The 27,835-nt window shown below is 41.8% G+C and overlaps 2 protein-coding genes across 3 annotated transcripts; one reads left to right on the plus strand and one right to left on the minus strand.

The window, feature by feature from the left end:
* The first annotated feature begins 382 nt into the window (after positions 1-382).
* Positions 383-3,518, plus strand: LOC111957927 (uncharacterized). The gene is made up of 4 exons (XM_023979031.2): positions 383-1,781; positions 1,939-2,048; positions 2,131-2,346; positions 2,478-3,518. Exons 1-4 carry the CDS (start codon positions 1,441-1,443, stop codon positions 2,624-2,626), a joined length of 816 nt encoding a protein of 271 aa, XP_023834799.1. The 5' UTR covers positions 383-1,440; the 3' UTR covers positions 2,627-3,518.
* Positions 2,710-27,758, minus strand: eeig1a (estrogen-induced osteoclastogenesis regulator 1a). 2 transcript variants are annotated; one of them, XM_070436870.1, is made up of 12 exons: positions 27,449-27,758; positions 27,097-27,265; positions 9,997-10,117; positions 9,713-9,742; positions 8,806-8,922; positions 6,818-6,864; positions 6,546-6,691; positions 6,296-6,403; positions 6,003-6,198; positions 5,710-5,831; positions 5,522-5,591; positions 2,710-4,554 (listed from the first exon to the last, which is right to left on the minus strand). In XM_070436870.1, the coding sequence occupies exons 2-12, from the start codon at positions 27,240-27,242 to the stop codon at positions 4,509-4,511; spliced, it is 1,149 nt and encodes a 382-aa protein (XP_070292971.1). In that variant the 5' UTR covers positions 27,243-27,265; positions 27,449-27,758; the 3' UTR covers positions 2,710-4,508. The 2 variants fall into 2 exon arrangements, with proteins under 2 accessions (XP_070292971.1, XP_023834798.1); XM_023979030.1 differs by lacking the exon at positions 2,710-4,554 and adding an exon at positions 4,628-5,432.
* Positions 27,759-27,835: the final 77 nt, after the last annotated feature.

Here is a 27,835-nt window from a genome sequence, read left to right on the forward strand (position 1 = left end):
ATCTGAGGAATGCCAGATGTTGTCGTTGCTGTAGTGGTCAGGGGTGTGGTCAGCAATGTGGTCGATGTTCTGGGCGGTCTGGTCGATGGCGGTCTGTTTGAGGGCGTTGTGGTTGATCGGGTCGTCAGCGTCCTGGTTGACAGCGGTGTGGTCGTTGGCACTATAGGAGGTGGCGGTCTGGACAGTCTGATCAAAGGTGGTCTGGGCATTCTGGTCAGTGGCGGTCTGGGCATTCTGGTCAGTCTGGGCAGTCTGGTGGTGGGCAGTCTGGGCATTCTTGTCATTCTGGTCATTCTGGGCGGTCTGGTCATTCTGGGCGGTCTGGTCATTCTGGGCGGTCTGGTCATTCTGGGCGGTGTGGTCGGTCTGGTCGGTCTGGTCGGTCTGGGCGGGCTGGTGCGTCTGGGCGGTCTGGTCATTCTGGGCGGTCTGGTCAGTCTGGGCGGTCTGGTCAGTCTGGTCGGTCTGGTCGGTCTGGTCGGTCTGGTCAGTCTGCACGCAGCCTCAGTGTGCTCATTGTCTATGTAACTAGATGGACTGGCTAGTAAGCGGACTGGAAAAAAAAGTATGTTTTTAGCCTGCTATGCTAGCATCACAGAGCACTTGCTAAATTAGCTTGCTAGCTAACAGCGATTCATCCCTGAACAATGACTCCTACTGGTATGAGGGGTAATGCACTTCAGTGAGAACAAGTTTACCATCCAGATGCATGTCTGGGTAACGTTACCCTGCTTAACTTTGAAAATAAGCTGTGTTGGTTTCAGCATTAATGTAAACACCTTTAGGCATTGATCAGCTTCCAAACTCATTTGCGTAGACTACCTAAATAACATTGAATAGTTGATGGCATGATGTTGAAACAATGACGTTGATTCAGATTTTCATTGAATTTAAATTGACATTTGACCCTAATTTCAATGTTTACAACACTGGTTGAAATGAGATTTAAAAAAACAAAAACACATGTGCTCAATGGGAAGTCTGTCTTCTGCACTATTATTTTCACAATCCATTTGAAATTTGTTGAATAGTTTTAATCTATCCAGTCCCTGTCCCAGCTGTGTTTTCAATACCCCCATACACTAGCCTACTCTGTCTGGCTTTGCCTCCCTCCATCCAGCTGAAAAGTGTAACGCTGCAACAATTGCTCATTATATGGGGGAATCATTCAATGTATGATTCTATGTATGAGGGTCGATGTAATACACCATACAGAAGTAGTCTAAAACAAATTGTGTGCATGGGTTTGTGTGTGTGGTGTCAATGGTCATTTATGTGGTCTGGGAGCAGAGTGAGCTTTGTGAACCGCCTGGAATGCGTCAGCAGTTGGGCTCTAATGAGTTTGTCAGTGGCATTGTGCTGCTACATTACAAATGGCTGCCTTAATGAACCTTCCTAAACAGACAACTAGCTCGAGGTCTACACTTCAACATTGTCAAGATGAGGTTTCAAATGGTTCTCTTGACTTTATCCATCTGCTTTGGTGCCGTTTCATCGTCTCCCTCCATGTCCAACCCTTTGCCCTCGGACTTGAAGAGAAAGACAGGCTGTTTAAAAATGAGTAACTGTAGATGCATCATGAAGGACGGCTCAGGGGTGATAAACCTGGTAGCCATGGCGGATTCAGACGGATTCTTGGGACACCTAAAGCCTGTGCCCTCGGAGAACGCACCACCAGATGCAGAAATCCTCCTCTCCTTCAGCCCCTGTCAACCGTTCTCTGAGCCAGAGGACCTCGCAGGGACAGACTGCACAGATGTGGCTGCCTGTTTGACAGTCAGGTATGTACTTTTTTGTTAATCTTAACAGCAAAAAAAAAAAACACAGTAGTGGCAGTCTTTTGTTTTGGACAATATTACATTCTGCGAAGCATCGATATAGGCCTAAGTATTTACAAAGGATCCCAAAGATTAATCAAATGATTCATTTACTGAGCAGGTTTTACAGAAATAACAGATACATCAGTCATTACATAAACTATGGGAGACATGAGGGCAACGAATTCCATTACAACAACAGCTTGCAGACACTGTCTGTTTCATATTCTGGTAAGCAGAAGTGTAAATCAGAAGCGTCATTATTATTGTGGTCCGTGCGCTCAACATTGATATCACCTTTCCCTTTCTCTAGTCCTAGAGTACACCCAACCCCTGACAGTAGTACACTACCGTTGTAGTCCCAACAGATCCACTTCTTTCGCCCTACACTTTAATGGAGACATTCCCCTGCAAATCTGGGTGGAGAGTCCCTGTGCATGTCCAAACGCCTGTGCCCTGGGGGACGTGGGTCCTGGCACCATCTTCCTCATCATCCTCTCCCTCAGCGCCACTGCCTACTTTATCCTGGGTAAATACAGTGTATCCACATGTAGATACAGACTGGTGACAGCAGGTGCCTTACTATATTACCGTGTGCCCTCTTGAGCCCCTTCTAACCTCTCCTCTGTGCTCCTTCCCTCTCTGTGCTCCTTTCTACAGGGTCCTGTGCTTTGCGGCCATTCAGGGCAGGCAGTGGAGTGCAGATCGCTCCAGAGGAAAGTCTGTGGTGCATGCTCTGTTACATGTTCACTGAACGCAGAGGGGGTAGGAGGAGAAGATACATCTCCCTGCAAGAGGAAACCCTGTGAAGCATGGGATATCGGATAAATGGGGAATGAGAAAGTGGAAGATGACACAAAGCTACTGCATATGAAATGACGCTGAGGGAAACTTGGGCTTGAGATCGATTATATTTCCAATGATTTGACTGATATAGAAAATCATGTCTCCTGCATGTATATGTTAATGAGTGGGGTTAATAGCAGTGGGATAGCATTGAACAGCATAACTAAGAACCAGACTAACATTTTAAACAAAGTTATTGCTCCATTTAGTTTAATAAAGATTGAAAACAGAAGAAAAAAAATCAAATACATTTTTATTGTTCATGAAACATTTAGGGAGGATCACAAAAATAGACTAGAATTACTGTTCATTTTAAAATCTAGTATACATGTGCATTTGTTAAAATGACAATCTAAGATTAATAAATGTTTTAACAAGATTAGACAAAATGCTAATTTATGTGTAGGACACTGGGGTTGTGTGTATAGCTTAAACCCCTCTTCAAATAGGAAATAAGAACGGGAAAAAAAAAGAATTCAATCTAAAGTGCTGTCGCAATGAACGTCACACATCACCTGAGACCATTCAATGTAAACCCAGCTGTGCTCAATATTAGCCCATGTGATAACTGATATTTTGTACATAATGCACAGCAATAAATACAGAATCTCATTTAAGACATTCATAGGCAGACAACTGACAGATAATATGTATCAGCACATTGCAAAATGTTAACTCTGAACAAGTGTATCAAACCTCCAAGAATTCAGTCCATAACAGCTCTATTAGTCACATATGACAGAAAAAGTATATCCCAGTTTACATTCAGATATGTAGGAAAACAATTTGTTCTGTATTTTTCAACATCACTGAGAATGTAATTCTATAAAAACAATAAACAGGGAACCTTCCAAACCTGTAGTGCTTGATAAATTCCATTTAAAAAATCTAACAAACCAGCAAGCTGGTTGGAAAAACAAACAAATGATGAATGATCCTTCATAAGATAATAATGTTTGAAGACATCTGCCAGTGTAAAAGACTGCTGAATATGTATAGTCAAGTCTGGCCCCTAGCTTCTTACCCCTTTGGTGTTTGCAGATCTGAGAGAATCAGACAGTACCAAATAGCCATCTAATGGGTTTAGAACTTATAGCATATAAAACTTCCCCCATATTACTACACCTACCCAGTTACTTGAGATCTGTACACACTAAAAATGACAGGCTAGGACCTACCAGTTTTTTGGGGACATGATTGAAGATCAGAGACTGATCCCTCAGCAGGCCATTTCTTCACAAGGGGGCGCCAGAGTACTACAATCTAAATGGGATTGAAACCAGTCAGACCTTGCTGAGAACTTTCCCTCTTCTCCATCACCAGCTCTCCAATAGTGACTAGCACTGTCATCACAGAGATGATCTGGTGCTTTGGGTCATGTATGAGAAAAATACATTCTAAAGTAGCGCATATAATGTGTATTGTGTATTTTCTTTACAGTATTACATTTGTCCAATCGTTATTTCTCAATATTTGTGGAAAGGCTGAGGATAGAGAAATGCATGATGTCACTTCCTGATCAACAGGACAAGAAATATACCATGGAAACAAAGATACTGCAACAACATACAGCTGAAATGAGTTCAGACTTAAGCCACATCTTCTGGGGGTACAACACATTAGAAATAAAGTGCAAAATGACCAGACAAAAACTGAACAGTTTACAATCAATCAGACCCCATAGGGTAAACAGATCCACAACTAAACATGAAAACTGTGCGGTACAGTCCTCCTCTCATGGCAACCAGCTCAGCTGGTGCTCCAGGATGACTACCATATGTTTCTAGAGTTAGTCCACAAGCTTGACCACAGAGGCCTCAACTTAAACTCACATCTTCACCAGTCCTAATGGCTCTCAATCACAACGGGCTCATAGACACCGGCGGACACCCTGAAAGAACGAAAAGTAGGAGAGTAAGAGGTGTGTGTGTGTGTGTGTGTGTGTGTGTGTGTGTNACATCTACTAGTGTAAAAGTATGCTGAATATGTATGCCCAAATCTGAGAACACCACCTAGCTTCTTACCTCTGGTGTTTGCACCAAATAACCATCAAATGGGTTTAGAACTTATAGCATATAAAACTTCCCAAAACTGCTACACCTATCCAGTTCCTTGAGATCTGTAATTACAAAATAATGGACAGAATAGGAGATGTCTGTATTTGGGAACATAATCCTCACTCGTTTCCTTCTCAAACCCCATTGGAAGAGAAGGTCAGAAGGGAGGGACCTCTGGCTTTCTCATCCAATGGGTTTTGAGAAGGAAACGAGTGGAGAGGAAACTTGGGAGTATGCAATTGAGATAGTTGGTTGAAGGAAAGAGACTGATCGCTCAGTAAACCATTTCTCCACAAGGGAGAGCCAGAGTACTACAGTCTAAATTGGACAAACACCAGTCAGACAGTGCTGAGGACTTTCTCCATCACCAGGTCTCCTTCAGTAGTGACTAGACTAGCACGGTCATCACAGAGAGGATCTGGTGCCTTGGGTCATGTAAGGGAAAAATACATTACAAAGTAGCGTTTAATTTTTTTTTAGTACTTTAAAGAAAATACCAATACATTTGTCCGATAGTTATTTATTCATATTTGTGAAAACTGTGCGGTACGGTCCTCCTCATGGCTCACAGCTCAGCCAGTGCTCCAGGATGACTGCAATATATTTTTAGAGTTAGTCCACAAGCTTCATTGCAGAGGCCTCAATTAAAATTAATCTTCACCAGTCGTAATGGCTCTCTATCACAACTTGCTCATAGACACCCACACACACCCTGAAAGAATGAAAAGTGGCAGAGTAAGACCTGTGTGTACGTTTGATGTATTACTATTGTGTGTGCGTGTACCCTTTCTGGTTTCTCACCTGTTACTGCGCAGTAAACCATTCAGGGATGTGGTGCCGTCTCTACTGACAAACAGTCGCAGGTTACTGTCTGAAGAGGAAACAATCACACCAAGAGAGAGCCAAATGAAACACAGTACAATAGAGGCAGTTATGTACAAAAGAGATTGCAAAAATGTGCTGGACAAGTGAAAGGGCAGGCTTCATACCTTCAGTGTTACTTATGTCACCAAAGTTCTGGCTCTGGACGATCTTTTCAACTATATCGTCAGCATCGATGCGGGTGTCATTCACCCAGGAGGGATGGCTCTCCACAGAATCCTGCTTCCTCCTGTCACAGGGTGAAGGGGAAAGGTCCAGTCATTCAACAGCAAGGTGACAAACAGCAGTCATACAAAGAACAATATCAGTAGTGTTTCACTGATGGATTGGAGTGTTTCATAGATTGTCAAAACAGACACATTGGGCTAAACACATCTGGTGGGTGGGAGATAGGTCTTGCCTGGGGGGTCTGTTGGATGGCAGGATGGGTCGTGGGGGGCGAGGGGGTCTCTCTGGCCGGCAGATGTCGCTCTCCCTCTCTGGGGGGGTGTCTACGGTCACACTCAGGCCCCCAGAGGTGCTGCTTCCTGTGGAGGTGTTCCTCCGGTGTGTGAGATCAGACAGACTGGAGGAGCAGGAGTGCTCTGTGCTGTAGCCTGCGGAACAAGAGTTTACATTACTGCCATTGGTGCAATTACAGTAACAAAGAAATATGACCTCTGGAGAGGGAAGACGGGGAACAGGAATACACACCTGAGATCCTGCTCAGCTGGCTGGCGTAGCTGGAGTTGCGAGAGTGACCCGACTGGAACACTTCTCCTGGGCTGGCCACCTGGGTCTGGTCTGGCTCCTCTGGAAGTCCTGACACCAACCAGAACCACACCTCAATTAGTCAGTCCCTCACCATGTCTCCCAGACCTGGGTTAACTGTTTAGTGTTGATGAGATAATCATAAAACACCCACAGTTACCAGGTTTAATCAGATCCTTCTTGCATGTCATACCTGAGCTGATGACAGAGGGTCTGGGCTTCATGGACCGGCCCAAAGAAGGGGGCCGGTTAGGGGTTCCAGTGCCCTCACCCTTGCAGTCTAGCTGCAGGGTATGGTCCTGGCCTGAGATCGAGATGGACTTGGCTGTGCTGGGGGCGCTGCAAAAAACATGACTGGTCAGTCCACATGTTATACTGTGGGAAAAGTGGCGACAGCATCAGGTTTACTAAATGTATGATGATGAATGACAGATCAGAGATTTGAACATCTATCAGGTCACTCACGTTTTAAAGCACGGATCTCCAGAGAGGAGGGTCATCCCAATAGTCACCTTCAGAGAAGATCCAGACAAAGACAACTTTTATTACAATATAAAAAGTAAAAGACAGTGAGTCATGTTTGCAGGAGCTATATCAAAAGTTCTGCTGAGGTGCTGGGCATCAACAGCTCTGGGTGATCAGTTGTCATGTGTCCCAAGTGGTCCAGAGCCCCACCAATATCCAGGATATTTGCATGCAATTCTGGTATTTCATGTCACAACAAAACATATCAGTTAGCAAACATTGGTTATATATATTTTTTACATAGGTTGATCTAATAAAGCATACGTGGTTGCTTTCCGATTGCATTGTTGTTTTGGTAAATTTTTATTGAATAAGACTGCTCAAAAATGCAGCAGTTTCAGGCAGACAGAGAAAGCACAGAGCATAGGTATCGTTGGCACAGGGTGCGGTCACTCATGGGGTCACTACATCACCGCAGCACCTGCTGGGAGAGCTAGCCAGCAAAAGCCCCTCTTCGGTGCCCAGGGGCCAGGGTTCTGGTCTAGAAGCACAGTTTCAACTACTCCTACAGTTTTGCTTCGGTACTGCAGTTTAACTGACGCCCGGCAAAAGACAATTTCCATAGATGGAAGTCAGATTTGAAAATTCTTAATAAGACACTATAGTCATCACCTCTTTGCACAAAACATCCATTGAATTATTCAAATAATTGTCACTGAGGACGTTTATTAGAATTTTTTTAATCTCTCACAATTACAATTTTATATTCATCCAATGTCTGCCATGTTTTTGGATTCCGTGATTCCGTTGTTGCTGCTTGTGCTCGCCCAAAAAGGCTCTTTGACATTAGCAACCAGTGTTGCCAACTAATTTTCAGGGTAAGTTGCTAGAGGCAGGTTGATTTGTTGCTAAAAGTTGCTAAATGACATTGTGATGTCATTGCGTGATAACGTAAAACTGCGTCATTGCGTAGAATACACAATAACGTTACTCAAATTGACTGGCCATCTCAACGAAAAATATGATTTGACATTTGTTCAGGTACAGACTCCCACTCTTTTCTGTTCTTCTGGCTGTACAATTTTGATTGAGACATGTTGATTGATGTTGTAAGTTCTGTTCAAGATCAAACATTCGTGACCAACTATATTCATTGGGTTTGGCTCATCGAACCCGTACTACTGCTGCTGCAGTCAGCCAACAATGATTTGCAATTTGCTGCTGGCCTGCTGCTGCCTGTGCACGAGCTGAGCGCCTGCTGCTGACATCACTCACAATGCACTTTTGCAGCCAGGCACGTGAGTTGTGACAGAGAAAATCGTCTTTGTGTCATTTAGAGGGAAAATGCGTGCATTTTAGCATTTGAGTCATTTTTCAAAAGTTGCTAAAAGTTCTAAATAAATGTTTTAAAGTAGCTAAATTTGTTGCTAGGTGCTGTTTGAAAAAAAGAGTTGCCAGGGTAGTCTGAAAAGTTGCCAAATCTAGCAACAAAATTGGTAAGTTGGCATCACTGTTAACGACAGATAAATCAACGTCTTATGCCCGCCAACTTTGATTGGACTGATGTGTCAACTTCATAGCTAGAATGTTCACCAGAGCTGTTGCCAGAGAATTTAATGTTAATTTCTCTACCATAAGCCGCATCCAATTTTGTTTTAGAGAATTTTGCAACCGCAGACCACATGTAACCACGCCAGCCCAGGACCTCCACATCCGGCTTCTTCACCTGCGGGATGGTCTGAGACCAACCACCCGGACAGCTGATGAAACTGAGGAGTATTTCTGTCTGTAATAAAGCACCTTTCTGGGGAAAAACGAATTCTGATTGGCTGGGCCTGGCTCCCCAGTGGGTGGGCCTATGCCTTTGTTGCATGTTGACTTTATATTTTTGTTCAGTATATATTAGTTGTTCTGTTCAACCAAACCCAACCCTGAAAAGGTCCCAAGGTCAACAGTCGACTCCTATCCACCCAAGCTCAGTCACTTACCTTCAGTATGGAGTTGTCCTGTCTGGTATTCTTGGTGTCGTATCCCTCCAGTAGACAACAGCGCACCGCAGAGCCTGAGCCAGCGAACTCTGCCATGTTTAGGTCAGTAAAACCCAGCTGAGGGAGAGCAACAGTTACATTAAAGGTAGACTCAGCGATATGACGTAGATAAAGAAAGTAAACAGCATTGTGGGTCAAACTAAGAGTGCTGAAGAGTGAGGCTCAATTTCTCCGCTGTGTTGTTGCCCTGGCTACCACGCTGTGTACAGCGTGAAGCAAACCCGTGCACATGAGCCGAAACTGTGTGAGAGCAAGGTCTTGCATCTCGCTCATCTCAATATCTGCGGTGCTGCTTGTGGCAACGTCATTTCACTGAGTCTACCTTTAAGTACAGTAGTTTTAAACTTTCATATACTGTGACATACATGTAGCCATCTGGATGTAGAGACAGACTGTATATGCTCCAGACACTTAGCCCTACTGTTTCTCATTTTAATCTCAGGTTATCCAAGAGGAGATGACTCTCATTTCCCTTTCTCCAGGTTTCATTTCCTCGAAGCTACTGTTTACAGATGTGTGTATTTAAGGAAGCCTACTTCCAAGGAGGAAAGGGGTTATATTTAGCTTAAGGAAATCCAGAAGCAGAACGTGAGAAAACACAGGAAGGGTCCCTGGCAACCTGAGTGTGCATTCTCTGTAAACTTTCCCCATCTAACATGGTATAGTTTACATATGCTTATACAGGAGTGCCAAAGTTGTTGCTTGTGTTTGTAGAAGTGGGGTGACTAATGTTCCTGTTTAAATGGAGTAACAGGAGTGTTTGTGTGTGTTGACATCAGGCTACAGTAAATTGTTTAAATGTGTTTATGGATATAGGATGTAGTGCTCAGGAGGAGTGGGCTCTTACCTTTGAATACGTTTTTCCTCCTTTGAGTTCCTGTAGGGAAAACAGGAAGAGGGAGATGACTCCTGAGGATTTTGACAGTCAGGCATGCAGTGGAGTGTGTGTGTTCAGCACTGCTCTACCATCAGATTATAGAGGCTACAGAGAGTTAGGGGGTGTTAATTGTACATGGAAAGATGCATAATCCATTATTACATGCAGGAAACTGTAGCTCTGGATGTTCACAGAGATAACAGCATAGAGCTGTGTGTTGGTAAGAGAAAAGTCTCCAATCAGTCAACACAGACCTTCCGCACAGAAACCCGACAGATCGAGGGATCCAGCACTCCAGTCGTGGGGTTGGCACTCATTTTACACAAAAAGGTGAACCTCTTCTTCCATCGAACACAGTTCTCCTGAACCTCCACTCTGTGTGACAAGAGGACAGGGATCAACAAGGGGATGGCACTACAGCACAGATGCATCAATCTCAATAAAAAAGGAATCGGTTAACACGTCTGTTATTAGTGTCAAGAGAAATCGAAAGTGGAGAGTGAATGACAGTCATTACTGTTTGAGTGATCTCAAAAAAAGAAGTCACTAATTCAACGTAGCATATGACATCACTTGTGCATTTGGCCTCTCTTCAATGTCTTGCTCCAGTTTTAGAGAAAGTAAACTTGTTGTCGAGGAAACGGTGAACAATAATCTGCAGGCTTCTGTAAAAAGAAAGTTGATGTAATTAGGCCAGTGCCTGATGTCACCCTGTCCATTCATACGTTGAGGAAAATGGCTGAGAATACAGAGTGGTTGGCATAAAACATTCCTGGTGATAATCTACTTCCCATTTTAACATGCTTCAAACCCTCCTTCTCCCAACTGGACAGATGGACTGAGTGCAAGCTTTGACAGTACCACAGTCATGCCACGGCATGGACCCAGTATCCAGCCACTCAGAATGCACAGTAGAAACTGTAGTGAATTCAGTGCTTAATGTGGACTATGGAAAGAATAAATAACTTGCAGAGCAAGAGGAGCTAAATGTATAGGGCTAGATATGCATAACCCATCATCTTCAATGCAAACACACAGCCATGGTGGACAGATCAGCCTGGGTACTGTAGTGTGTACCACCTTCTGGGAGTGCTCAAACAATCAGGTATTACCAGACTGCAGTCAACTACACCAGAGGATACTCAGTGAAACATAACTATCCTTTAAAATTAGGCAAAACCCAAGCACCCTGTACAAGTGAGAAGGCAGTAAATGCAGCAGGCTTCCTGAGCGGTTGATCCAACAGAGAAGTAAAGTGCCTTCAGAAAGTATTCCCTTTACTTTTCCACGTTTTGTTGTGTTACAGACTGAATTTAAAATAGTTCAATTGAGATTTTGTGTCACTGATTTACACACAATACCCCACAACGTCAAAGAGGAATTTGTAAGGATTGACGCTGGAGACGAGAAGCAGGTACAGGGAGTGAACATTTAATAAACAATGGACATGAAACAGTACAGGAACAGCGTCTGGACGGGGGACAAAGGGGGGGAGAGAGGGCAGATCTAGGCCGTCGCGGGGAGGGGAGCCCACGACAACCCACCGAGGCATGAAGACCTCTCGAGCCAGGTAAGGTGTGGAAGCCCGACGTGCTAGCTGAGGCACCCCCGTTTCCATCGGCGACTGCACCCGGACCCGACATCACCAACCAAAACAAAAACCAAAAACTCCCAGATGCTTCCATTAGTGGCGTCAGCATTCTGTAACAATCAACGCTGGAGACGAGAAGCAGGTACAGGGTGTGAGCATTTAATAAACAACGGACATGAAACAGAACAGGAACAGCGCCTGGACAGGGGAAAAATAACGACATCAACGAAAATAATGCTGACACGGGGAACCAACTGAGGAACAGACAGATATAGACGAGGCAATGAACAAAGTAAAAGGAGTCCAGGTGAGACCAATATTGCGCAGCTGTGCGTAATGATGGTGACAGGTATGCGTAATGAAGGGCAACCTGGCACCCTCGAGTTCTGGAGTAAAAATGTGCTTAACAAATCACATAAGTTGCATGGACTCATTCCGTGTTCAATAATAGTGGTTAACATGATTTTTAAATGACTACACCATCTCTGTACCCCACACATACAGATAATTGTAAAGGTCCCTCAATCAAGGAGTGAATTTCAAATCACAGATTCAACCACAAAGACCAGGGAGGTTTTTCCAATGCCTAGCAAAGAACAGGTGTAGACCTTTCCATGAAACGCTTACAAGCCCTAAACCAAGAATGCAGTTAAGAAAAATTGAGTGTGTCACGTTCCTGACCTGTTTTATGTTCTTTTTGTATGTGTTTAGTTGGTCAGGGCGTGAGTTGGGGTGGGCATTCTATGTTTTGTGTTTCTATGTTTAGGTCACTTGTAATTAGCCTTATATGGTTCTCAATCAGAGACAGGTGTTTGACGTTTTCCTCTGATTGAGAACCATATATAGGTTGGCTGTTCACACTGTTTGTTTGTGGGTGATTGTCTCCTGTGTCTGTGTTTGTTTGCACCATACGGGACTGTTTCGTTCGTTCGTCGTTTTGTGTAGTCATTTTCCTGTTTGTGAGTTCATCGTGTTATGTAAGTTCTTATGTTCAGGTTCGTCTACTCCGTTTGTTGTTTTGTTTAGTTTCAAGTGAAGTTCGTGTTTTCGTCTTTACTAAAATAAATCATGTCATATCAAGACGCTGCATTTTGGTTTAATCCCTGCTCCTCCTCTTCGGATGAAGAGGAGGAGGAACGCCGTTACAGAGTGGTTGCGTTATGCAAAGAAATAAAAGTTTTGTCCTGAATACAAAGTGTTGTGTTTGGGACAAATCCAACAAAACATATCACGGAGTACCACTGTTTATATTTTCAAGCATGGTGGTGGCTGCATCATGTTATGGGTATGCTTGGCAAGGACTAGGGAGGTTTTTTAGGATAAAAAGAAACAGAATACAGCTATAAGCGCAGGCAAAATCCTAGAGGAAAACCTGGTTCAGTTGGTTTTCAGACACTGGGAGATGAATTCACCTTTCAGCAGGACAATAACCTGAAACACACGGGCCAAATCTACACCGGAATTGCTTACCAAGACGACATTGAATGTTCCTGAGTGGCCTAGTTACAGTTTTGACCTAAAATCGTCTTGCAAAATCTATGGCAAGGCTGTCTAGCAATGAGCAACAATCAACGACAGAGCTTGAAGATTTATTTAAAGAATAATGGGCAAATATTGTACAATCCAGATGTGCAAAGCTCTTAAAGACTTACAGCTGTAAATCGCCACCAAAGGTGCTTCTACAAAGTATTGACTCAGGGGTATTTCTTCATTTCATTTTCAATAAAATTTGCTCAAATTTCTAAAAACGTTTTCACTTATGGGGTGTTGCGTGTAGATTGGTGAGAAGAAAAAATATATTTAATACATTTTGAATTGAGACTAACAACAAAATGTGGAATAAGTCAGGGGGTATGAATACTTTCTGAAGGCACTGTACCTAAGACTGACCATCACTGTTCTGAAATAAGCACAGGGGAGTACTACAGTCCCTTTTGTCAAGCAACAGAAAATAAACTCACTGCCATTCAGGTTGGGTGTTGTGCAAAGAGGAAGAATTTGCCATGTGAACAGCGGTCAGTTAGCACATGGTCCCTAACCAGCTGACACATTTGATTAACTATAGGAGCTGCAGAGGGGCTTCAGTATAGTGGTGGGTAGTCGTTGGCTCCTTGCAGGGCACAAAGCCAAGGCACGTGTTCCTACTCCATGCCATGCAAGGGAGTGACGTCATAGGATCATCTGCCCAAAGAAAAGTTCCAGGTGAGCCACATGTGATCCCTACAGTACCTCTACATCAGGGACAGCATGTCCCCAACTGCACACATGGCTTTTACGATGTAGACCCCGAGTATCAATTCCACACTTTAGGCATACTATCTGAAGTCACATGACTGACAGTGACACTTTATACACTGCTTGACTAGTACATGGCTGTCCCCTCTGCATTGGCAAATGGCTAAAATGCAAGAGATGTGATCCAGCCTTCCACATAATGAATATATAGCACTGTTTAAGTTTATACAAATTCTTCCCTTCTTTAGTATGAGTGTCGGTTCGACAAAAACTGAACCCCACCACAGCAAGCATTTTAGATTTACACTAGGATCTATCATCGTGCGGTGAAACATCGGAAGTCATACATTTTCAATGGAAGGAAAGCGAGAGAAGAGGAGGGGACCGGTAAAAGCGATGCGAGCATGGGTAAGGGAGCTGAGTAAGCCGGGACTAAAGTTCGAGAAAGCTGAACTTTATTTACAGTTGAAGTCGGAAGTTTACATACACTTAGGTTGGAGTCATTAAAACTCATTTTTCAACCACTCCACAAATTTCTTGTCAATAAACTATAGTTTTGGCAAGTCGGTTAGGACATCAACTTTGTGCATGACACAAGTCATTTTTCCAACAATTGTTTACAGACAGATTATTTCAAATACAACTCACTGTATCACAATTCCAGTGGGTCAGAAGTTAACATACACTAAGTTGACTGTGCCTTTAAACAGCTTGGAGTATTCCAGAAAATGATGTCATGGCTTTAGAAGCTTCTGATAGGCTAATTTACATAATTTGAGTCAAATGGAAGTGTACCTGTGTATGTATTTCAAGGCCGACCTTCAAACTCAGTGCCTCTTTGCTTGACATCATGGGAAAAATCAAAAGAAAATCCGCCAAGACATCAGAAAAAAAAAATTGTAGACCTCCACAAGTCTGGTTCATCCTTGGGAGCAATTTCCAAACGCCTGAAGGTACCACGTTCATCTGTACAAACAATAGTACGCAAGTATAAACACCATGGGACCACGCAGCCGTCATACCGCTCAGGAAGGAGACACGTTCTGTCTCCTAGAGATGAACGTAGTATAAACAAAAATAGAACTGTTTGGCCATAATGACCTTCGTTATGTTCGGAGGAAAAAGGGGGACGCTTGCAAGCCGAAGAACACCATCCCAACTGTGAAGCACGGCGGTGGCAGCATCATGTTGTGGTGATGCTTTGTTGCAGGAGGGACTGGTGCACTTCACAAAATAGATGGCATCATAAGGGAGGAAAAGTATGTGGATATATTGAAGCAACATCAAGACATCAGTCAGGAAGTTAAAGCTTGGTTGCAAATGGGTCTTCCAAATGGACAATGACCACAAGCATACTTCCAAAGTTGTGGCAAAATGGCTTAAGGACAACAAAGTCAAGGTATTGGAGTGGCCATCACAAAGCCCTGACCTCAAACCTATTGAAAATTTGTGAGCAGAACTGAAGAAGCGTGTGTGAGCAAGGAGGCCTACAAACTTGACTCAGTTACACAAGCTCTGTCAGGAGGAATGGGCCAAATTTCACCCAACCTATTGTGGGAAGGTTGTGGAAGGCTACCCGAAACGTTTGACCCAAATTAAACTATTTAAAGGCAATGCTACCAAATACTAATTGAATGTATGTAAACTTCTGACCCACTGGGAATGTCATGAAAGAAACAAAAGCTGAAATAAATCATTCTCTCTACTATTATTCTGACATTTCACATTCTTAAAATAAAGTGGTGATCCTAACTGACCTAAGACAGGGAATTTCTCCTAGGATTACATGTCAGGAATTGTGAAAAACTGAGTTTAAATGTATTTGGCTAAGGTGTATGTAAACTTCCGACTTCAACTGTAAATCATCTGCGATATTGCGACGGGAGAGACCAATCGAAGCTCCTAATAGATTGGCTGACAATGGCGAGGCTAGCGTTGCTAGGCAAGTGCCACTTGTATAGCGTTAACGGCCAGTTATGGATCAGCGCAAACTGGTGGCAGCTGCTGCTAACACTCCCCTCCCCTTCACCCATTATATTTTTTGCAACTCTCACCAACACTGCATGTCCAGTAACACTTTTTCCTCCCTTCCCAGTCTCTCTTTTTTCTTTTTATGCATCTCTCACTTTAGGTCAGGAATGACTGAAACCCAGCTATGGTGTGTTAAGCCAATTGGCCAAATAAAATAGTTGTTTACTGGAGAATCTATTAAAAAACAAGTCATAACTCCACTACTGCTGCTTTGAATTACAAAAACAGATTCCAGCTAATTGATTGGCTACAAACCTTTAGTAATAGTAGGCCTACACAAACGCCAACAACTTGCATGACTATAAACCTTCAGTCATACTTAAATGTCTAACATACATGTGTTCCCCATTTCCTCTCTCAATGATTCATCTTGTACATTCTATAAATGTTTTAAAACACTTTTTATGCAAGTGTTTTTGTTCACTACCATTTTAGATTTTTCTTCTCTAATAGGTTCTTTATATAGTCATCCCTTCATGTTTTGCCTTGGTTCTTAATGCTGTGCCACACACACTTGTTTAGCTCTTATCAGGAGCGCCACACTAATCACTGCCCCCCTTTGGTCTGTCTCTGAAAACGTTCTCAGCCACATTCCACATACCAGATGGCTTTATTCAACCACCATGGCAACCACACGCCTCAAACCCCCGACTACAGCGTTCATTCAAAACAGGAGTGAAAGAGCTAGAGCACTGAGGAGAGAGACGGGGGGGAGGGGGTCTGGAGACAACACTTAACAACCAAACTCATTGTAACAGCAGTATCTGAGACATTCTCGGAGTCAGTTCACAGATACACAAGGCCACAGGGAGTAATCAACAGGGACCTCACCAAGGAAACGCAACACACCGCACTGAGAAAACAAGGGGAGATATACAATATCTGAACAATGTTGAAAGACAATCCTCATTGAGGCCAGCCCAGTTCTCAACACCAGCATGACCTGTTACATCCAGACCCAGAGCGAGTTAAAGTGATCACAAAACAACACAAACATCAGATAACAAAACTTAAAAAGGAAAATGCAGGAGTTGTGGCAATAAAACCACACAGGAAAAGGAAAAGGGTGAGAACTATGACTATTGACTGAAAGGGATTGAAAGTTTACACAACGGGCAGATGTTGTTGTCAAAAAAGGAAATAAGTCAGTGGAACAAAAAGTTGTTCACCACATTGAAATCACAGTCATATCCACTAGTAGCTATATCAAAAGGAATTTGTTTATTTGAGAGCTACAGTACACCGTCACCCCCTACTGTGCCCCAGTTTAGGATGACTCAGTCAGGCATGCTTTACTATGGGATTCTTATCTCCCATCCTGTCTCAGAGGCTGGGTGCTGTCCTCAGGCCCTCTCCAGTAGCAACACAAAATAGCAGCAGGCCTGTGTCAGCCACTGGCCCCTGACAGGACTCGGATAAACAGCCTAGCCCTGGGAGAGCAGTGTGGAGAGCTGAGGAAGCTGCAGTGAACGATGACTTCAGGCCATGGTAGAAACAGTACACTGAGCCTACACTTGACTTTGAAAAATCTATTTTGGTTATTGAACTACAGTAAGTGAAGTGGATTTACACCCGGTAACAGAATTGCGGTAACAGAATTGCATCATGGGTCCCTGATCGGTACTACACAGAAATGTGTTATTATGGATATGAATGTCATTCTCTTCATGGTGATATATTCTAAATATGTACACAAAGTTAGAAATATGCAATATCCTCCGCTGCATATAGGGTATCATTCTACACACTGGCTATTATTTTAATGAACTCCGCCCCACAAAAAAAAAAAATGTGGCTGGTCCGGACCAAATATGATATCTATACTGAACAAAAATATAAACACAATATGCAACAATTTTACTGAATTACAGTTCATATAAGGAAATCAGTCAATTGAAATAAATGCATTAGGCCCTAATCTATGGATTTCCTGACTGGGCAGGGGAGCAGCCCTGGGAGGACATCTGCCCACCCACTGGGCCAAGCCAATCAGAATTCATTTTTCCCCACAAAAGGGCTTTATTCCAGACAGAAATACTCCTCAATTTCATCAGATGTCTGGGTGGCTGGTCTCAGGCGATCCCGCAGGTGAAGAAGCCAGATGTGGAGGTCCTGGGCTGGCGTGGTTACACGTGGTCTGCGGTTGGAGGCTGGTTGGACGTACTGACAAATTCTCAAAAATAATGTTGGAGGCAGCTTATGGTAGAGAAATTAACATTAAATTCTCTGACAACAGCTCTGGTGGACATTCCTGCAGGTAGCATGCCAATTGCATGCAACCTCAAAGCTTGAGGCGTCTGTGATAGTGTTGTGACAAAACTGCACATTAAAAAAAGTGGACTTTTATTGTCCCCAGCACAAAGTACACCTGTGTAATGAATTTTACTGTTTAATCAGCTTCTTGATGTGCCACCCTTGTCAGGTGGAGGGATTATCTTTGCAAAGGAGAAATGCTCACTAACAGGGATGTAAACACATTTGTGCACAAACTGAGAGAAAAAAAGAGTTCTGTGCGTATGGAACATTTCTGGGATTTGTTGTATTTCACTCATGAAACATGGGATTAACACTATACATGTTACGTTTATATTTTTGTTCAGTGTAAGTAACACAGTTTTGGACATCAAACTAGAGTACAGTTCAGCAGAGTAGAGTTCAGTACAGTTCAATAAGTTAGTGTACTCAACTCTACTGACATTTTAAAAACTTGTGAAACAGACTTCTATCATTGGTTCAGATTTTGTCCGGTCCAAACCTGAACCAATCTTTGAGTAAGTTTACAAGCACACTAATAGTTTGATATTAAATGGATTATGGCAGTAGGCAGATTATGCAACACTCTGTTTATCGTCATAAGGTCAAAATCAAAGCATAAACCGATTAAAACACCTGTTTTTCTGAGCAATCTTTCAAATGATTATGACATGTAAACATCTTTAAAAAATGAAATAAAAATAAATAAATACTTTTTTTTATTTTTTTATTCGTGTTCCAGCAGTGTATTTGATCTGGGCATGTGCTTGCGGCATCCGATCGAGCCTCCCTCTTTAGCGCAAGTGAAGTGTGTTCGGAACAAATTAATGTATGCGTAGTAGAATTAGTTTTCACATACAAACTTAACATGCATGAACTCAGAATCAAATATGCTCCCCAAAAATAACATGTTCGCTGTGGTAGAACGTCATCTTGATTGGCAATTTTCTGCATTTATAAGTGCCATCAGGTAGCCTGATTTCAGATAATCCATGTAAACAGGATTATTAGGGGAATCGTTATTGCAAAGCATGTAAACATTTTAAATCGAACTATTATATTAATCTATCCACAATAAATTACATTATTGTGTGAATGTAACCGTACTCATTGACGTCTATGTTTGGGCCAAATCAAGGCCGCCCGGACCAAAAACTACATCTGTGGATGTTGAAAACAAGGCAGGGCGGACTGACCAAATATCAACTACTTTTCAACATCCATGGACGTCCGGTATCGGTCGGTGCACAGTGGATAAGGATGCTGGTTACAGTAAATGCAAAGAGGGGGCTCATGGGTAGGTGTCAGTAAGAGCTGGGAGAGATGACATTAACTAGAGAGAGAAGAAAGGTGGAGGGAGGGGTTGTCCAGACTGTTTTAACACTTGCTTTGCAGGTGACCCAACTGTGGTTTGTGACTAATATGATTTCCCATTGTAGCCAATTCAAATGCAGTAAATCAGTTAGTGATTTTTCAGAAATTCTGTTACCAATTCTTAAACAAGGCAAATAATTTATCCAAAACTAAGTATAAGTGTTGATATTAGTTGGCAGGGGCCTTTACTTCAACAGGATTGTGTTTTGATGTATTTATAAACACCCTTTAAAACATGTTCTGGTAGATGTTTTCCAATACCCCTTTTCCATCTGTGTGACGAGAAATCAAATCCTTTGCTTATTCTTAATATTTTGGATAGAAAATGTTTGAAAAATGTATAAAATGTATAAAAAAAATATATAAATACAATCCTAGCTGATATGATGACATGCTCCTTTGAACTTTACATGTTGGTGCTTATGGTCCTTTTACATGGAAATGCCCTTGTCTAATCAAGGCGTATGAGGCTCCAGTCCAGGCCATTAATGCAGTTATCAAATGTAGGCAATGTGGCATTTCAATACAAAATACAGTCAGTAGCCTGCACTAATCCTAAATTAGCATGTACACTGTACATTCATTGAAAGTGAAGGCCATTTTAAAACAGGATGCTCCTTGATTACCTGGTCAAAGACCAGAAGAGGTGTGGCAGACCCTCGTCTCTGTTCTATGGATGGGGCAAAAGAGGTGATGGGAAAACAGGAAACAGCTGGACAGCAGCCCGTCCCAGTGAGTCAACCTCCACATCCGCTAATTTTACTCTTCTTCCAATTCCCCCACTCTCTACTTCACTCATTCTTCCATTAACAACAGTCATCAAAATTGTAAAAAAAAAAAAAAAACGTTTATAAAACAATTGTAATAAATGCAACAGTTGGACAATGTATGAAGATACTCCAAACCTGTCAATCCATCAGATACTGACTGAATTACAGCACATAAAACATTTTACTGCAAATATTTCAACTGTAATAAATTATTACTTTTTCAATTACACAAAAAATTAACACCCATCAAAATAAAGTGATCTTTCTTGTGATGTAATTGTTGAGATGATGCGTTAAATCCCAGACGAAGTGTTAGCGTTCTTATAGATGCAACGGAAAGACAATGTATTCCATTGAGCCCATTTCAGCCATTACTGGGGTGTGTTTGACACGTCATTACAAACATTTCCGTTGTCGTAACGTTGACGGGAAAAAACAATAGGTATAAGCAAGAGTATGAAAGAGTCGCAGGAGTAAAATTAAAGTAATCAATCCAGCATGATTTAAGTGACAAGTTGATTTTGCACCCCTCAAAACACAGGAAATAGATAGCTGAAAAAGAGATGTATTTTTATTGATTTTTTAACTAGGCAAGTCAGTTAAGAACCAATTCTTATTTACAATGACGGCCTACCCCGGCCAAACCCTAACCCAGACGACGCTGGGCCGATTGTGCCCCGCCCTATGGGACTCCCAATCACAGCCGGTTGTGATACAGCCTGGAATTGAACCAGGGTCTATAGTGACGCCTCTAGCACTGAGATGCAGTGCCTTAGACTGCTATGCCACTCGTGTGGGCGGGGCATGAGTGTTGCTTCTTCCATCTAGTTGTCCCTATAACCCCCTCCATGATCAGATGTGTCCTCTGTTAATCAGGAAGGAGAGCAGTCTGTGTGCAGCAGGCAACAGGCATCCAGGCAGGGAAGAGGGAACCTGAACATTCCCCACCATGTCTGTACCATGCAGCCCAGGCCAAATCTTATCCAGTTCAGGAAATGGATCTAATCAGGCCCCACTGCCACATCAAACACGCTCTGCTCACTGCTGGCTCTTAAAGCTAGACTCGAACAAAACAGATATGGGTGCTAAAACACAAACTCATGCAGGGAGTACAAATGGCTGGGCTGTTTTCCCTTCTACATTTGGCATGAAGAACAGTGGTTATTCAGCACAGAAATTAATATACAGTATGTAGTGTAGCTCTTAGCAAGACCTACATCAGAAGACCCAAAAATGAGCTTCCAGAGTCACATTAACAGCATGTGATCCCCCTTGCTTACGGCTTGTGTTACAACCATTAGGACTGAAGCATTTCCACACTAAGGAGCATGGCTCATTGGTCAAACTCCATGGATTTCAGAACTATTTCAGACACAACAACAGAACAAAGGGAGTTGTGTGTACTGTACTCCCCAGGCCCTGTGACATAACACGACATCTCTAGCAGAGACAGTGGGACCCTCCCAAATTAGTCTCTTTTTCTAAGAAGCCCTTGTTTTCTGCACTCGGGTAACAGAGATAATCAGAGACAGAGTTGCCAGATAACTCAAGCAGATTGGATGGAGACAACCGGTTATATAATGCTCAAAAACAGGCTTCATGTGTGCACAGCACACCAAGGTCTTGTATCATTGCATGCAAAAGGAAGTGGAGGGCAACAGAGTTAAAAAAGTGTGTTTATCAATGATGACAGGCATAGGAGAGAAACAAAAGCCATACACAGTCCTGGGACACAGGGTGGCCACAGTTCGGAAGTTCAGTTAGGACATACTGCATCATAAGGTTCTCCATAGTGGGGAGAGAGATGAGCTCTTATCTGAAAGCCCAGAAAAATGGTTTCCTCACAGGTCAACCAGACGGGACATGCTCCAGCTATTCTGATGTGGAAGAACCTGACTGGTAATATGGAATCAATAACAAATTCAAAGTTTGAAAGGAAACTCAGCTGTATATTAATAAAATATACATCTTGGAAATGTCCTGGAAGACTGTGTGCAGTCCTGCTGGTAGTGTAAAATGAGGCTGACATGAACAGTTACTGTTCTCTATATATATACACAAACGTATATGGACACCCCTTCAAATTAGTGTATTCGGCTGGAAGAACACTTGACTGGCCTGCACAGAGCCCTGATTTTAACCCCATCGAATACCTTTGGGATGAATTGGAACACCGACTGCGAGCCAGGCCTAATCGCCCAACATCAGTGCCCAACCTCACTAAATGCTCTTGTGGCTGAATGGAAGCAAGTCCCTGCAACAATGTTTCAACATCTAGTGGAAAGCCTTCCCAGAAGAGTGACAGCTGTTATAGCAGCAAAGAGGGACCAACTGAATATTAATTCCCATGATTTTGGAACGAGATGTTTGACAAGCTGGTGTCCACATAACCAAAAGTAAAAATGTGGCGTGACAAATGCTTATGAACTCAGATCCAAACAGTTTTCTTTGAGACATAACTCAGGTTCCCTTAATCATGTTTTTGCACAGCTACCCTTCATCTGATGTCACACAACCCTCTCTACCTAACACTGCGAAAGCCCCGGAGAAGCATCACTTTCCTCTCCAGCCTACTTTTCAACAAACACTCCCAGATCAAATACCGGACTCCTTGTGTGTTCCCATTTATATTACTAAAGTAAACAATGCCCCCTCACATAAACATGTGTTTTATTTCACCAGGTGTTAGTATGCCCGTGTTTGGGTGTGTAGCTGAAGGAGAGGAAGAGCAACAACATTCTACAATCTCTACTTCCATAATTTTTCCTAAAAGCTTTCCCATCTCTGTACAATTAATGTTGTGTGCTTTAGGGAAGGAGTCAGTAGTGGTGTCAGTTTTCACAAAGGGTGTCAGATCCAGACCATTACAAGTCACCCTGTCTGCCCAAAGTGAGCTAATTCCTCCTGGTAAATGTCCTCTAACTCCAACCACTACACTCCACTCTGTCTGGGGCAACATGGAAAAGACACAAAAGCTGTTGATGTGTTGAGGTTGGGGAGGGGAAGGATTGTATGTGACTTGAATGGAAATGTACAACTTGGAGGACAGAGAGCTTAGACAAATGTCTGCAGAGGGCTTTTCTCCAACTCAATTCTTTCTTATGACCCAGTTACCAGTCTGACCCACTTGGCTTGGTTCTAAACCAGAGCTTGGAGGTTAATGGTGTATCAGTGGCCTGCCATATTCAAGACACAAACCCTTCATTTTAAGGATCTGCCCCCTTCTTTCAATTTTTGCCTAAAATGACATACAGGCAGATAGATTTGGGTAGCTCAGGACCTGAAGCAAGGATATGCATATTCTTGATACCATTTGAAAGGAAACACTTTGACGTTTGTGGAAATGTGAAATGAATGTAGCAGAATTTAACACATTAGATCTGGTAAAAGATAAAACATGCGTTTTTTTGCTATTTTTTTTGTACCATCTTTGAAATGCAAGAGAAAGGCCATAATGTACTATTCCAGCCCAAGCACAATTTAGATTTTGGCCACTAGATGGCAGCAGTGTATGTGCAAAGTTTTAGACTGATCCAATGATCCATTGCATTTCTGTTGAAAATGTTGTATTAAGACTGCTCAAATGTGCCTAATTGGTTTATTAATAACTTTAAGTTCATACCTGTGCACTCTCAAACAGTAGCATGGTATTCTTTCACTGTAATTGCTACTGTAAATTGGACAGTGCATTTAGACTAGCATGAGGTTGTAAGTAACAATAACATTTCCCAGGACATAAACATATCTGATATTGGCACAAAGTGTAAATTAACAATAACATTTCCAAGGACATAAACATATCTGATATTGGCACAAAGTGTAAATTCTTGTTAATCGCATTAGCCTACGTTAGCTCACTCGTCCCGCGGGGGACCCACCGATCCTGTAGAGGTTCATTTGTTTTTTAGCCATTTGGTTTGCGGAGTTATTCCTCACGATCCCCCCCCACGCACACAAGAGACAATGATTTTGGTGATTTTCACAACATTTTGTCCATAGAATTGTCATTTGGAGGAAGGATTGTTGACATATATTTGACATTTAGATCCAAAAGCATAATTGAGAAATAATTTATCAAAGTTGGCAAATTTTGGACATTTTGGCCTTACCCAGTCCTCCTTTAAAACCTGTTTGGGATAGGGGGCAGCATTTTCACTTTTGCATGAAATGCGTGCCCAGAGTAAACTGCCTGCTACTCTGTCCCAGATGCTAATATATGCATATTATTAGTAGTATTGGATAAAAAAAAACTCAAGTTTCTAAAACTGTTTGAATGATGTCTGTGAGTATAACAGAACTCATATGGCAGGCGAAAACCTGAGAAACCTGGAAGTGCGAAATCTGAGGTTTGTAGTTTTTCAAAGCTTGGCCTACCGAATACACAGTGTCTATGGGGTTAAGTTGCACTTCCTAAGGCTTCCACTAGATGTCAACCATCTTTAGAAACTTGTTTCAGGCTTCTGCTATAAAGGAGGGGGGAATGGGAGCTGAATGAGTCAGTGGTCTGGCAGAGTGTCTCAGGCTCGTGACGCGCGCTCCCGACAGAGTTAGCTCTCGTTCCAGTCCTTTGCTACAGACAATGGAATTCTCCGGTTGGAACATTATTGATGATTTATGTTAAAAACATCCTAAAGATTGATTCCATACATCGTTTGATATGTTTCTACGACCTGTAATGGAACTTTTCGAGTTTTTGTCTGGACCTAGTGCTCATGAAGATGGATTACTGGGCTGAACACACTAACAACTAGTGGCTATTTGGACATAAAAGATGGACTTTATGGAACAAATCAGTCATTTATTGTCGAACTGGGTTTCCTGGGAGTGCATTCTGATGAAGATCATCAAAGGTAAGTGAATATTTATCATGTTATTTCTAACTTCTGTTGACTCCAACATGGCCGAAATTTCTTTGGCTGGATTTGGCTCTGAGCACCGTACTCAGATTATGCTTTTTCCGTAAAGTTTTTTTGAAATCTGACACAGCGGTTGCATTAAGGAGAAGTCTATCTTTAATTCTGTGAATAACACTTGTATCTTTTATCGATGTTTATTATGAGTATTTCTGGGATTTCTGTGGCTATCTGCAAGATCACCGGATGTTTTGGAATCGAAACATTATTGCACGTAACGCGCCAATGTAAACTGAGATTTTTGGATATAAATATGCACATTATCGAACAAAACATACATGTATTGTGTAACATGATGTCCTATGAGCGTCATCTGAAGATCATCAAAGGTTAGTGATTCATTTTATCTATATTTCTGCTTTTTGTGACTCCTATCTTTGGCTGGAAAATGGCTGTGTGTTTTTTGACTTGGCTCTGAACTAACATAATCATATGTTGTGCTTTCGCTCTAAAGCCTTTTTGAAATCGGACACGATGGGTAGATTAACAAGATGTTTATCTTTCATTTGCTGTATTGGACTTGTTAATGTGTGAAAGTTACATATTTCTAAAAAATATTTTTGAATTTCCCGCGCTGCCTTTTCAGCGGAATGTTGTCGAGGGGTTCCGCTAGCGGAACGTCTGCGCTAGAAAGGTTAATAGTCCATAGTGTTTCATCTGTAGGTGCTACAAAGCAAACATTGGTGTCATATGAAGCTGTACCGCTTGCTCTGTAATATGAGTAGTACTTTCATTTAAAAAACTAATTTTTACATTAATTTATGAGTATAGAAAGATAAAACATGAATATTGAAAATATAATATTTGGGATTTTGATCATTTTTCTATATATTGTTGAACATAATAGTGGGATCCCTGTTGGATGGGGTCCCTGTTACTTTTACGGTTATTGTCTAATTTGTAAGCATTACCAACAGAGTGAATGTTTAAATCAGTGGTATTTAAACTTTTTCAGCAGGGACCCCATTTTTTCCACCAGAATTTCTGGGGACCCCATTTTTTGTTACGTATTTCTTGCGACCCCACCCCAAATCTTATTACAAAACCTTCAAAATCAATCAATTTAGATTTTTACATCAACAAATAACCTTCAATTCATTGCATTTTCATCTCATCAAAATGAAGAGAAACCAATAAATACAATTTTTATTGAGTAAATGTATCTTTCAAATTATCTTTCTCAAAAACGTGTGTATATTGTCCAATGACCTGTACTTTTAATTTGTAGTCGCCACTCAAAAAAAAAGAAGATTGTTTGGTTTACATTTTAGCAAACCCACTGCAGTTCCGGTCACGACCCCGACTTTGAATACCAATTATTTAAATTGATTCAAAATGATGTCCCTCTGCTGGTGATTTGTAGGATGTGCAATGATATAGTTAAAAGGAGGGCTGTGATTGGTTACATTGCCTACTATGCTAATTACTCTGTATAAAATGGACCATAACTTTAAAACTAGCAGAGATCGCACTCTGGAACGTTGGTGTGCCAGTACAGTTATGTTCAACAATATATAGAACAGTTTGGTATATTTTCAATATTCATGTTTATATTCTTCCATATATTAATGTCAAAATTATTTTTATTGAAATAATAATACTACTCATATTACAGAGCAAGTGGTAAAGCCAACTCTGCATTTTTGGCATCTACAGATGAAACATTATGGAGTCTTAAAGGAGGCCTGGGTAAGGCCAAAATGTAATACATATGCCAACTTGTATTAATTATATTTCATTCATGCTTTTAGATACAAATGTCTGTCAAAAATACTTTCTCCAATGCACTATTCTATGGATTACATTTCGTGAAAATCCCCAAAATCATGTTATTCTTTTCTACTGTTTCGTGAGGAATCACTGATATAAAGCTGAAGGTTGGTTAACAACTAAAATGTATAGATGAAGCTATGGATGCAAGGACTGACAGTGTATAAGACCAACATGACAATGTTAGTCAGGCCTAGGCTACTTTGAATCTAAACATGATTTGTTTACAAAGACATTGTTTACAAACAATGCAGTAAAACAACATTGTGTTTTGGGTTATGATAGAGTAAGAGTGGTGTGAGGCATTTAACAAGTTATAACATTATGACAGCAGTTTGGTTATTATGTAGGCTACTGTATTGCCCATGCGACATGCGCACAATTCATGCCCACAGCAAGCACAAAATAACATTTTACCTTGATGAAGTTGCAACAAAGTCTCCACCGTCCAACAATCTCAGCTTGCAGAACAATACTCCGTTGACAAAAGGCACAGCGGTCAGCTCCTCCAATGTCAAATGTGTCTGAAACTTGAATTTCTTCTTTTTCACAAAAAAAGCCATTGATGAAGGATATTTTAATGAACCTATAAACAATGATAAAAAACACATGATTAAGGTGCTGATAAGCCTCGTTCATAGATTAAAAACTCGACAGCCTACATAACATATTAATTCATATTAAATTCTAAACCGATGTGGTGAATATAGCACATTGAAACAAACTTGCAAACTGACAAAATGATCATCCCAAAACATGAATTACATACCTTGAGACCGAACCACAGTTTAGATTGTCACCTCACAACTTTTTTCTTGTGCGCTTGATGCAATGCGGGCTCAAATGCTGTTGGGCTAACGACCCGCCAGCTTGGAGAACAAACCATAGTAGAACAAGCAACACATTTGTCTGAAACTTTTCTGTTCAAACCAGCTTCTGATGCTATATGAAATACAAATCCTGACATGTATCTCTTTTTCACACATCGCCAGCTAAAGCTAGGAAAGAGACAATTCACATGCCATTGGTGACCCACACTCATAAAGAAAGACAACCCTAATGGTCAGTATTATTACCCCGAAACAATACCGTTGATGGAGTAATAATACCTGAGCCACGGTGTACCGGTCTATGGCCGGTGACGTGACGGGAAAAA

This window comes from Salvelinus sp. IW2-2015, linkage group LG33 (genome assembly GCF_002910315.2).
Source record: "Salvelinus sp. IW2-2015 linkage group LG33, ASM291031v2, whole genome shotgun sequence".
NCBI classification, from domain to species: Eukaryota; Metazoa; Chordata; class Actinopteri; order Salmoniformes; family Salmonidae; genus Salvelinus; species Salvelinus sp. IW2-2015.

Excerpts from the sequence above, each read along its gene's own strand:
- LOC111957927 (XM_023979031.2), top strand. The coding sequence starts at position 1,441 with ATGAGGTTTCAAATGGTTCTCTTGACTTTATCCATCTGCTTTGGTGCC. Across the intron at positions 1,782-1,938 it reads GCTGCCTGTTTGACAGTCAG|GTTTTACAGAAATAACAGAT; the intron begins GTATGTACTTTT and ends TTTACTGAGCAG. Across the intron at positions 2,347-2,477 it reads CACTGCCTACTTTATCCTGG|GGTCCTGTGCTTTGCGGCCA; the intron begins GTAAATACAGTG and ends TCCTTTCTACAG.
- eeig1a (XM_023979030.1), bottom strand. The coding sequence starts at position 27,242 with ATGGCTTTTTTTGTGAAAAAGAAGAAATTCAAGTTTCAGACACATTTG. Across the intron at positions 6,692-6,817 it reads GGAGATCCGTGCTTTAAAAC|CGCCCCCAGCACAGCCAAGT; the intron begins GTGAGTGACCTG and ends TGTTTTTTGCAG. Across the intron at positions 5,592-5,709 it reads TGACATAAGTAACACTGAAG|ACAGTAACCTGCGACTGTTT; the intron begins GTATGAAGCCTG and ends TTTCCTCTTCAG.